The sequence below is a fragment of the Balaenoptera musculus genome, chromosome 7 (assembly GCF_009873245.2).
Source record: "Balaenoptera musculus isolate JJ_BM4_2016_0621 chromosome 7, mBalMus1.pri.v3, whole genome shotgun sequence".
In the NCBI taxonomy this organism is placed as follows: Eukaryota; Metazoa; Chordata; class Mammalia; order Artiodactyla; family Balaenopteridae; genus Balaenoptera; species Balaenoptera musculus.
In genome coordinates this window covers 104,761,483-104,772,841 of record NC_045791.1, presented here as the reverse complement: position 1 = coordinate 104,772,841, position 11,359 = coordinate 104,761,483, and the positions used below count along the sequence as shown (strand labels likewise).

Below are 11,359 nucleotides of genomic sequence, written 5' to 3'. Positions count from 1 at the left end.
TTCACCCAGAAAACCAGCTTTTTTACATGCAATCTCCCAAGTTTCAAATGTTGGCAACAAATACAAAAGATTTTTAAACACAGCAGAGGCTACTGTCTTGTGACTTCTGCCTTAGACAATTTCCTAACTTAAAAAAAGCTCCCGCCCCCCATCAAATAACAAAACTTCAACCAAATTATTACAAAGAAATTAACAGAGAAATAGAAAAATATAGCACCTTCAAAAATACCAGTCTTGGGGCTTCCCTGGTGGCGCAGTGGTTAAGAATCCGCCTGCCAATGCAGGGGACACAGGTTCGATCACTGGTCCGGGAAGATCCCACATGCCGCGGAGCAACTAAGCCCGGGCGCCACAACTACCGAGCCTGCGCTCTAGAGCCCACAAGCCACAACTACTGAAGCCCGCGTGCCTAGAGCCTGTGCTCTGCAACAAGAGAAGCCACCGCAATGAGAAGCCCGCACACCGCAACGAAGAGCAGCCCCCGCTCGTGGCAACTAGAGAAAGAAAGCCTGCGCGCAGCAACGAAGACCTAACGCAGCCAAAAATAAATAAATAAAATAAATAAATTTATTTTTAAAAAAATACCAGTCTCCATATTTTATTTTATTTTTTTATTCTTACTTTTTAACGTTTTCATCTTTAATGAAATGACTTTGGAAATAACATTCATTTCCATGAAACCAATACTACAGCTTTCGGAGTCACAGTAAGATACACAGAATTACATCTGCAATTAATATGAATGCCAACATTTCAAGCAGTAATTTCTGTTATATGGCAAACAAAATCAAGAAAGCAACCGTCAAACAAGAGACCCATAGCTTCAGACAAGGCAAATCCCAGGATAGCGTATGAGAACAGCTGCTGCTTCAGTGAAGGGTTTCTGGCAAAACCAATGATGAGGCTGCCAAAGACTGTTCCAGTAACAGCACCAGAATCAGCCACTCCTACTGCTGCAGCACCTGCACCAGTAAAATTGGCTGTAGTATCAATGTCTCTGCTGAGTGCACTGGTCTAAAACTCCCTTTGGATTAACTGAGACACACCATTCTGGGCCCAGTTAAGTACTGAAGAGCCCTCTCCAGTCCTAGCCTCTGGTCGAGATAACACTGATGCAGAACTTGGTCTGTATGCAACTCTGGATCCAACTCGGATCAGAGCGGGGTGCAGGCGAGCGTGCACAGGTGGACATCTTGCACTCTTCAGGGCAGCTGGAGGACTTGGTTGACAGGCAACGTGGGCTCCTGTCCTGCTTCCTCTCTTCCCGGGAGGTGGCAGTGGCCGTGGTGGTAGAGGTCAAAGGAATGGGGCTCCCCATTTTAAAACAAAGTCAACAGCAATTCATTGAGTCCATTTTTGCGCAGGAGGAAGTCAGCTGTATCCTTCCCGGCATCCTACCTGCCCTCACACTGATACGGACTAGGCTTAGGCTCCCTATTATAGAGAATAAATTATAGAGAAAAAAAAGGCACGGAGCAGGGAGGGCTCCTCCTTAACATCAAAGAGCTCCTCAGCCACAGAAGGTTTCCCGTTGCACATTTGGTCGCCATCACAGCAAGAGCTGAAATAACTCATACAAGTTATGTAGCATCTTGCAGAGCGCTGGGCACAACTGCATGTCTGCTGAGTGAATCATGCATGAATGAATGAATTTAGCTGCTTCCCTTAGACAGTGCTTTCTACTTGGGAAAATCAGGAGCTGTCCTTGCCATTCCAAAGACTGGATTTCTCCAGGGGCAGGTGAGAAAGACAAGGGAGCTAATACAGAGTTTCCTCTCTGAGTGAACAGTCAGATGGTCTTCCTGGCTTTTAAGGGAACATCATTGACCCTGACTGACTCATAAACAGAGAAAAAAGGATTGAGGAACTCGGCACCTCTGGGCTTCGTCTGCTTTGACCTTGGGTTAGGACCTGAGATCAAGAACAAATCCTATGCTCTTGTAATCCATACCCCTAACTTTCCTTCTGTTTGGTGCTGTGGTTAGTTCCTCGCATCTTTATTCTCAAAGTACGCGGCACAGAAAGTTAATGTCAACATGAGGAAGAAAGATGGTCCTTTCTTCTCAAGAGTGTGCAAAGCTATTTATGCCCTGGGCCTGCAGCACAGGGGCCATACTGGCTCTGGCCCAAAAGGCCCCCAGGGTGGCAATGCATCTTTATTCTGGCTTGCTCTGGAAGCCAAAGCCCCAGGAAGCCCAACTCTCTCTGCTCTGGGGGACTCTTCCTAGAATTTGACAGGGAGGAGATGGTCTCATCTACAGTTTCTCAAAGTTGCCATGATTGGCATTTTGAATGGAACAACTTTGTGCTGCTGGAGATTACCCTGCACATTGTGAGATGCCCACTAAATTCCAGGGGTGCCCCACAGTTGCAGTGATTCTCCCAACACACCACACACACACACACACACACACACACACACACACAAATTTCCAATACTGCCTGGAGGGGTAGCCTGACCCCTGGCTGAGAGCCACTGGGCTGATAGCGCCCTTACGTGTTTGAGAAACAGAAGACCCAAAGGTTGAGTGACAGGTCCAAGGCTCCCCTCTCAGATCTGATGATTTCTAGTCCAGCTGCTCTTGAAATGATGGATACTCATGCAAACAATCATGGGATGCCACAGCACCGCGCAACCTCAAAGCAGATAGCCAGCTGTCTCAATGGCATAGAGAAACCGCGGCACAGAGAGAAAAAATAACCCCACAGTGACCCGAGAGTGAGCAAATGCGAGGGGGGGGCCAGATTCCCGGAGGATACATTTTCCTAGGTCCTTCTTAGCTTAGTAAGTCCCGCTGCCTGGCTGGTAACAGGTCAACGCAACAGCCCCCTGGCAGGTGGGGCTTTGTAGTTACCAGCATCCCAAGGTCAACATGGAGGCAGGGTAGCTCAGTGAGAGCCAGCCCCCTGTCTGTAGGTTAGAGCCGGGGCAGCCAGGGGTCCAGCCTTCATCTCAAGTCTCCGGCGGGCTCAGCGGGAGTGGAGGCAACTCTATCGCAGGCTACTGACCCCTTTCCGGGATCCTCGCAGTCTCCGTTGGGATATACGACTGTCAGTGCCAGATGCTCCTCAGGGTCCTGGAACTTATCTGGAACACAAGAGAAGGAATCACCCAATGAGAAGATAAAGTTATGAGCGGGTAAGCTGGGAATGAAAGGGAAGGACTTGGCTCCAGTGACTATCTACTTTAAAAACACAACAAAATACGTAGCGAAAACCTTAAAAATGTACATACCCTTTGACCCAGCAATTCCACTTCTAGGATTTTATCCTAAGGAAATAATTAGGAATAATTAGTGGAACTGCTCCAGCCATCTTGCTACCAGCCTACGGATGAAACAGCACTGAGGACGGCCCAGCAAAGAGAAGGAAAAAACCTGGGTCCTTGGAAGTGTTGCCGGACCCCTAAATCAACCAGCCCTGAAACTGACTCCACCTCTAGACCGTCTTTTAGGTGAGATAATGAATTCCTTGTCTGCTTCTGCTAGTTTGAGTCATGGTTTCTTTACCTACAGCTGAGAGCATCCTACTGATTTGATATCTGACAAAGGGATTGGCTGAGTAAACTGTGGCTCAGTCACATTATGGGATTCAGGCATTAAAAATGATGTATAGGGCTTCCCTGGTGGAGAAGTGGTTAAGAATCCGCTTGCCAATGCAGGGGACATGGGTTTGATCCCTGGTCTGGGAAGATCCCACATGCCGTAGAGCAACTAAGCCTGTGGGCCACAACTGCTGAGCCTGCGCTCTAGAGCCAGCGAGCCACAACTACTGAAGCTCACGTGCCGAGAGTCCGTGCTCCGCAACAAGAGAAGCCACCACAATGAGAAGCCCGTGCACCGCAATGAAGAGTAGTCCCCGCTCGCCACAACTAGAGAAAGCCTGCACGCAGCAACGAAGACCCAACGCAGCCAAAAATAAATTAATTAATTTAATAAATTTTTAAAAAATGATGTATAAAATTCCATAGGACTAAACACACACACACACACACACACACACGCACACACACACACAAGTAAAATTCAGGAAATCGGAATAAGGTCTGTGGATTGTTTCAATGTCAACACCCAGGTTGTGATATTATCCTGTAGTTTTGCAAGATGTACATGGGGGAAAACTGGGCAAGATGTACACAGGATCTCTTAATGTGATTTCTTACAACTGCATGTGAATCTACAATTACCTCAGAAAAAAAAAAAGGATGAAAGATGTTGACGTATAATTATCGCTGTGGAATACTGCACAATCACAGTATGTTATTGATAAAGAAAGCAGATTCTAAAACAGTGTATGTAAATGTATGTATGTATAATCTGCTATTTATTATGTATATTATAAATGTTTATGTATGGTCTGTACACGCAATTTGCATTTAATACATTCACTTCTACATGAGACTAAACAATTTGTTATATGCTACAGAGAGAAGTGATCAAAGAGTTACATAAAGTTGTTTATGGGGACTTCCCTGGTGACACAGTGGTTACGAATCTGCCTGCCAATGCAGGGGACACAGGTTCGAGCCCTGGTCTGGGAAGATCCCACATGCCGCGGAGCAACTAAGCCCCTGAGCCACAGCTACTGAGCTTGTGGTCACAACTACTGAAGCCCATGTGTCCTAGAGCCTGAGCTCTGCAACAAGAAAAGCCACCGCAATGAGAAGCCTGAGCACCGCAATGAAGAGTAGCCCCTGCTCGCCGCTACTAGAGAAAGCCCAAGCGCAGCAACGAAGACCCAACGCAGCCAAAAAAAAGAAAAAAAAAAATGTTTATGATTCCTTTGCTTTTTTTCCCCTTTAGTTTCCAGATACATCCAAAATGATGATGGAGAGGTTGAAGTTAACATTTCTGCAATTAAATATATTAAATATGTGATGCATTTGGCAGATGATTTATATATTATATAGAAGTGAATTTATTAATATTTAAATAGTACGAGGCAATATAAATAGATAGCTAGATAGACAGACAGACAGAATGGTCTACCCAAATTATAGTTACCTCTGAGTGGGGGAATTAAATGAATGATTTTTAGTATTTGTGTTTCTTCTTTTGTATTTTTTGAGCTTTCAATTGTGTAGACAGAATTCTAAGATAGCCCCCATGATTCCCATTCCTTGGTGTACTTATCCTGCATAATCCCCTCCTTTGAGTGTGGGTGGGACCTGTGATTATGATGAGATAGTCATGCCATAGGTTTGGGTATGTGACGAAGGTGATGGGGAGTCACTCCTGTGACTATGTTATGTTATAGGAGACTGGAGATTCTCCTGCTGATGGCAGGAGCAGCTGCGGTGTAGTGAGTGAGCCTGGGAGAGGAGACAGCTCAGGGCCTCTTGGAGGTGACAGCCAGCAAGGTGGGGACCTCAGTGCTCCAGCAGGGTGCAGTCCCCTCCTAGGTGGGCTCTGCCTCTGGTCTCTCCCTGCTCCTGCAGTCCAGTCACGTCTCTACACACCGTAATCAGCACACACCCCTGCTCAGAAGTCGCCAGGGCTCCCCATTCCTGAGAGACTTGGGTCCAGGGCCCTGATTTGGCTCCAGCTCTCCTCTTCAGCCTCGGCCCTCACCAGTCTCCTTCTGCACCTCACCCCCAGGGCACTCTTGGCAGGGGTCCCTTTTCTGAGCTTGACATCATGCTGTCAAGCCTTTGTTCATGGTGCTGCCTCTCCAAATCTTCCCATTTCTGTCTAAGAAAATCCCCCAACCTCCAGCTCAAAAGTCACTTGTTAAACTCCCTGGATGCTCAGGGGAGATAATACGTTTGGCTCCAGGTGCCCCATCACGTACGTCTGGCAACTGTCTTCCAGCCCCGCCCACAACCCCTTCCTTAGGCAGAGACTCCTGGGGCGAGAGCCCCGCTGACCCAGCCTGAGCGCCGGCTGCCTGGGCGTCAAGGCACCTCACGTTGCTCACCCTCACACCCCGCACAAGGCAAGGGCTTCGCCGATGGTGGGCCACTCCATCCCTATGGTCCCCTGTGTGCACGTGACCGTAACCCCAAGCCCCCCTCAGGGTCCAGGAAGCCAGGAAGGCGACACACTCACCCTGAGCTGGGTCACTGGGGGAAGTGGCATCTGGGTCCTTCCCCCGGCTCCAGGGACCCCAGGAAAAGCATGCCAGCAGTCCTGGGAGGCCGGGTCTCTCCCAGGCTCCTTCTGCTAGAAAGAACACAAAGTCCCAGAGGCAGTGGGGTCAGATGGTGCTTGACACGACTGAGAGACTTTTCTGTTCAGCAAACCAAGAGCTTCAACTGCAACTGCCCTAGTTTTAACTGCCTGATTAAAAAAGAAAGATTCTGATTTGCAAAAGGGGGTGGGTTTTTGAGCTTTAAAAAAAAAACAAAAAGAAAGACTGCTTTTATATATATATTACCTCATTTCATCTTCGCAAAAACCCTACGTAGGTACCACGATGGAGAAACTACAGTAACAAAAATGACATGAAATTAATTACAGTTAAATAGCCCAAAGAAAAAACTCAAGAAGCAGTAATTAACCCCCTACCCCCGGATTTTTAGTTCAAACTATTTTAAAAATTTTATTGAAGTTTAGTTGATTTACAATGTTGTGTTAATTTGGGCTGTACAGCAAAGTGACTCAGTCATACATATATGCTTTTATCATATTCTTTTCCATTCTGGTTTTTCACAGGATATTGAATATAGTTCCCTGTGCTATACAGTAGGACCTTGTTGTTTATCCATCCTGTATACAGTAGTTTGCATCTGCTAATCCCAAACTCCCAATCCTTCCCTCCCACCACCCCTCCTCCTCCTTGGCAACCATAAATCTGTTCTCTATGTCTGAGAGTTTGTTTCTGTTTTGTAGGTATGTTCATTTGTGTCGTATTTAGGATTCCACATATAAGTGATACCATATGGTATTTGTCTTTCTCTTTCTGACTTACTTCACTTAGTATGATAATCTCTAGTTGCATCCATGTTGCTGCAAATGGCATTATTTCATTCTTTCTATGGCTGAGTAATATTCCATTGTGTATATATATATATATATATATATGTACATACACACACACAATGTGATATATACATCACATCTTTATCCATTCATCTGCCAATGGACATTTAGGTTGTTTCCACGTCTTGGCTATTGTAAGTAGTGCTGCTATGAACATAGAGGTGTATGTATCTTTTCGAATTATAGTTTTGTCTGGGTACACGCCCAGGAGTGGGATTGCTGGATCATACGGCAACTCTACTTTTATTTTTCTGAGGAAGCTCCATACTGTTTTCCATAATCGCTGCACCAATTTACATTCCCACCAACAGTATAGAGGGCTCCCTTTTCTCCATACCCTCTCCAACATTTATTATTTGTAGACTTTTTTTTGGGGGGGCCACGCAGCATGTGGGATCTTAGTTTCCCGACCAGGGTTCAAACCCGCGCCCCCTGCATTGGAAGCGCGGCATCCTAACCACTGGACTGCCAGGGAAGTCCCTGTTATTTGTAGATTTTTAAATGATGGCCATTCAACTATTCTTGAAATGGCCATCAAACTATTTCTTAATAGAAATAGAATTAATCTTTTTTGATAATCACACACAAAACAATTACATGTTGATTCGAGTTTCCTTATTATAGTACCACCTCAGTTATCTGGGGATTACTTGAGATCTCTAACCATCTGGAATAAGGTCAACTGGAACAAAGTTTTAAAAAAGGACTCCGGAGAGCCAAGACACAGAAAATCCTTTCTCATAATTCTTTACTTGGGGCCAATTTACTCTTAATCTGTACCCAATTCTAAAAAGATTGGGTCCTTGTTTTTCAACCAAAATGCATCTGAATTAAGCATAAACTGGGTAAAAGAGCACTACCAAGAGGTAGGCAACCTAAAAGTATAAGAATAGCCATCAGACAGTGAGGAAAGAGATTGGAAAACTCTGCAAGCGTGAATCCATGATGTAACCCACCGCAAAAGCCTGGAAGAAATTACTGGACAATGAGTTATAATTACACCCGTGACCTTTAGTCATTAATGAAAGGTTTCATGTTCAGTATGTTTTGATAAAAGTACAATCGACTTTAACACAATATATAGAATGATTCCCTTGCAAAATGTTAAAAATTTGAAATGTTAGTGTTTAAAAAGAGGCAAGGATTCTGCATGCCAAGCAGGGTGTCAGGAAATGGGAATACAGTGGTGATTCAACTCACAAGGGAAAGTGACAAAACCATGTGGTAAGAGCTTGGAGAGCAGAAGCAGGTTCGGGGATTTCATTTGTGAACTTGCAAATGGGAGTGGGCGGGTCAGGGAAGGCTTTCTGGAGGAGGAAGTCCAGTTCTGAATGGTGAGATGGGATTGGTCAGGAAAAGGAGGATGGAAGAAAAGGCTTTTCTCTCTGAGGCAACTGCAATGTAAAAAAAAGTTTAGGAGCCCAGAGCAAGCTTGGCTCTGGGGAATTAAAAGTTGTTCCCTGTGGGGGGGGGGGGGGGGGGTGAATTGGGAGATTGGGACTGACATATATACACTAATATGTATAAAATGGATAACTAATAAGAACCTGCTGTATAACAAAATAAATAAAGTAAAATTCAAAAAAAGTTGTTCCCTGGGAATAAGAGATGTCTAAGAGACAAAGGGCTCAGAGAATTTTCTAGGCACAGGCTCATTAGAGGACAGAAAAGTTTCCCCATGGGGCCAGGTCAGCAAAGGTGCTGGCAGCAACAATCCGAATGACAGTCCACCTCAGGACATTCTCCATGTCTTTCAGAATGCTGGTCCTTGAGTTTCAAATTTAGCTGGCTTCCTCACAGACTCAACAGAAGAGTTGTGGGAAGGGGAGGGGAAGGTTAGGGCAGGCTCCACAGCTGAGAGGAATGGTCTTCACCTAGGCAGGCCAAGCTGGCAGGTAAGTCTGTGACATTTGTGACATCAGAGGTACCAGGTCTCCTTGCAGGAAAAGCCCCACCCCCGACCCCTGTAAGTCTGGCATCACCCAGTTGCTGAGTTAACACACCAATGCCCAGGGAGGCGGAACACAGCCTCTGTCATCATTAACTCTTTAGCAAGAAGGTTGGCAGAGGCTGGAAAGCTTGGAGGGCGGCAGGTGCTGGAGAGGAGTGGAGGGAAGGAAGCTAGAAGTGAAAAGATCACTCCAGCTTTGCCAGATCCAGCTGTACTTAACATCCATATTTTAATCTCGGGGCACTGGAAACCTTCTGTAAAACCCTGTGTACCCGGATGGAGGAGATTCTGACCCTTTTGCTGATGGCAGCAGTCACTGGGGCTGGGAGAAGACCCTTACTCCCCTCCCCACACTTCAGGAGAGTGGGGAGGGAAGAGAGGGAGACACTGCAGTGGGTAGCCAAGAAGGACTGGGAAACTCTAGGCCCTCAGTCCCTCACATCCTTTCTCCCCTCACCTCCAAGTCCCCGGCATTTATTCCTTGCCTTCTTCCTTTGACCCCGCGGCGTTTCACGGTCGCGTCTCTAGCGCATCCCTAGCTGTGCGCGTCCTAGAAGCTCCTGGCACCGGATATCCCCCTAGTCCCAATTCTGTCCTCCTCCCACCTTGAAACTGGTGCATCCCAAGGCTTTCCCGTCTCCTCCCCCTCCCCCCCAACCCCAGATCTTTGCCCAGCTCAGTCCAGCCCTCTTTCCACCAACCTCCCCTGCCTTCTGCTTGCCCCCGCGTCTTTCCTAAGCACTCAGGATCCCATGCACGCAGGATCCTCCCGGGACAGACTCGGCCCGTTGCCCAGGGCCCGCTCCGCCCTACCTGGGAGGCCTAGTGCTAGGCACCTCCTCTCTCCCGGCCTCAGTTTACCTCGGTGTACCATGAGGGGGGCGCTGGCCAAAAAAGCTGGCCTTTCCCCAGCCGCCGCCCGCCCACGCCGTCCGGGACCTCGAGCCCACTCACCTGGTCGCAAGGGCCCGGCGGCTTGCAGGGCCCTGCAGGCGGCCGCCTGAACAGTCAAGCTGGAAGCCGGGTGGCCGGGGCAGTAGGCGGCCGCCTGCACCGGGCCTCCCGCCTGGCGGCCGAACACCGTGCGCAGCAGCGCCTCCAGTAGCCGCAGCTCCGGAGCCACCGCGTCCTCGGGCTCCGCCTCGGCCACCAGCACCCCGACCAACGCCGCGCCGGGCCGCCGCCGGCTGCGCACGTCCCGCAGCATCTCCCGCAGGTGGCGCCGCGGCTCCCGGGCGGCCAGCGATGACGCGCGGCACAGCACGAAGACCAGCGGTGAGCGGATGGCGCGCGCCCGGGTCTCGGGCACCTTCTGCGCCCCCGGCGCCCCGGGCCCCGCGCCCTCGGCCGCCGCGCCGTCCGGCTTGCCCGCGGCTTGCTGGGGCGGGAACACCGCCCGGGCGAAGTCCCACAGCAGCGCGCGGCTCTGCTCGCGCTCCCACAGTTCGCCCACCAGCAACACCTGCCCGCAGCCGCCCGCCGCCTCCACCAGCGCCTGGAAGGGCGGCTCAGCCGGGCGCGCGGGCCGGGCAGCCAGCGCCTCCAGCTCGCGCTCCATGCTCGCCGCCTCCCGCCTTCTGCGGCCCCCGCAGCCCTGCCGGGCCAGCTGCATGCCTCTCGGGGCGGCGGCGGCGGCGGCGCCCGGGCCCGGGAGGACACGCCCCCGAGGGCTGCGCCCCGCCCGACCCCCGGCCCGCGGGCCAGGATCGCCCAGCTCCAGCCGGCTACTGGGCCGGAGCGGAGGCTCTCCCCCAGGCCTCTAATGGTGGCGCCTCCCGCGGTCCCTGCGGCAGATGCGGGGAAACTGAGCCGTTCATCCATCCATCCACCCATCCACCCATCCAACATTTATTGAACACCTGCTAGGTGTACAGGAGCCGAAGGTAGAGGAAGACAGAAAATTATCATGTGAGCAAATGGACCTTCACAAGCTAGATTGGTCTGAGGCCTGGAGCAGATAGATTTCTGAGTTCTCATGGTTCGGGGACGGGAAGTTTTGGAGGCCGGGCTGCCCGTGACTGCTGCTTTGCAGTGAAGTTGGCGGGTGGGGCAGGGCACCAGATAAGGGGGTAGTGAGGTGAGAAAAGAAGGGAAGCAGAGGTCTCTTCTGTTACTTCTGTCCTTGACTCACCTTTTGGGCCTTCAGCATTTAACAAAAACTAATTGAGGGCTCATTGTTTCAACAAGTCCTTATGACCTGCAGGGCATTGCCCTCCGCACTGGGAAGTGGAGGCAGATCGTGTTGCTCCCTGTGGAACGGAAAGTCTAGGGGGGCAGATGTGGGGCACGGATGGTGCTCTGATCTATGTGTGCGGGAGGGGACAAGAGGATGTCAGTAGGCCAGGTCAGAAGCAGGAATGCATTTCCTTTCATTCTAAGGGTCTAAGTCAGCTTCGTCCAAGAGAACATTTGATGGTGATGGAAGCGT

At 49.6% G+C, this 11,359-nt stretch overlaps 1 protein-coding gene and 1 pseudogene across 3 annotated transcripts; both read right to left on the bottom strand.

Moving 5' to 3' along the window:
• Window positions 1–698: 698 nt before the first annotated feature.
• LOC118897996 lies at window positions 699–1,296 on the bottom strand (annotated as a pseudogene).
• C7H2orf72 (chromosome 7 C2orf72 homolog) lies at window positions 699–10,548 on the bottom strand. 3 transcript variants are annotated; one of them, XM_036858939.1, is made up of 4 exons: window positions 9,886–10,548; window positions 6,048–6,161; window positions 3,236–3,271; window positions 2,985–3,088 (listed from the first exon to the last, which is right to left on the bottom strand). In XM_036858939.1, the coding sequence occupies exons 1-3, from the start codon at window positions 10,541–10,543 to the stop codon at window positions 3,267–3,269; spliced, it is 777 nt and encodes a 258-aa protein (XP_036714834.1). In that variant the 5' UTR covers window positions 10,544–10,548; the 3' UTR covers window positions 2,985–3,088; window positions 3,236–3,266. The 3 variants fall into 3 exon arrangements, with proteins under 3 accessions (XP_036714832.1, XP_036714833.1, XP_036714834.1); XM_036858937.1 differs by lacking the exon at window positions 3,236–3,271 and having other exon boundaries at window positions 699–3,088; XM_036858938.1 differs by lacking the exon at window positions 3,236–3,271 and having other exon boundaries at window positions 699–3,088; window positions 6,048–6,158.
• Window positions 10,549–11,359: the final 811 nt, after the last annotated feature.

Excerpts from the sequence above, each read along its gene's own strand:
- C7H2orf72 (XM_036858937.1), bottom strand. The coding sequence starts at position 10,543 with ATGCAGCTGGCCCGGCAGGGCTGCGGGGGCCGCAGAAGGCGGGAGGCG. Across the intron at positions 6,162-9,885 it reads CGCCGGGCCCTTGCGACCAG|CAGAAGGAGCCTGGGAGAGA; the intron begins GTGAGTGGGCTC and ends TGTTCTTTCTAG. Across the intron at positions 3,089-6,047 it reads CCCCAGTGACCCAGCTCAGG|ATAAGTTCCAGGACCCTGAG; the intron begins GTGAGTGTGTCG and ends CTTGTGTTCCAG.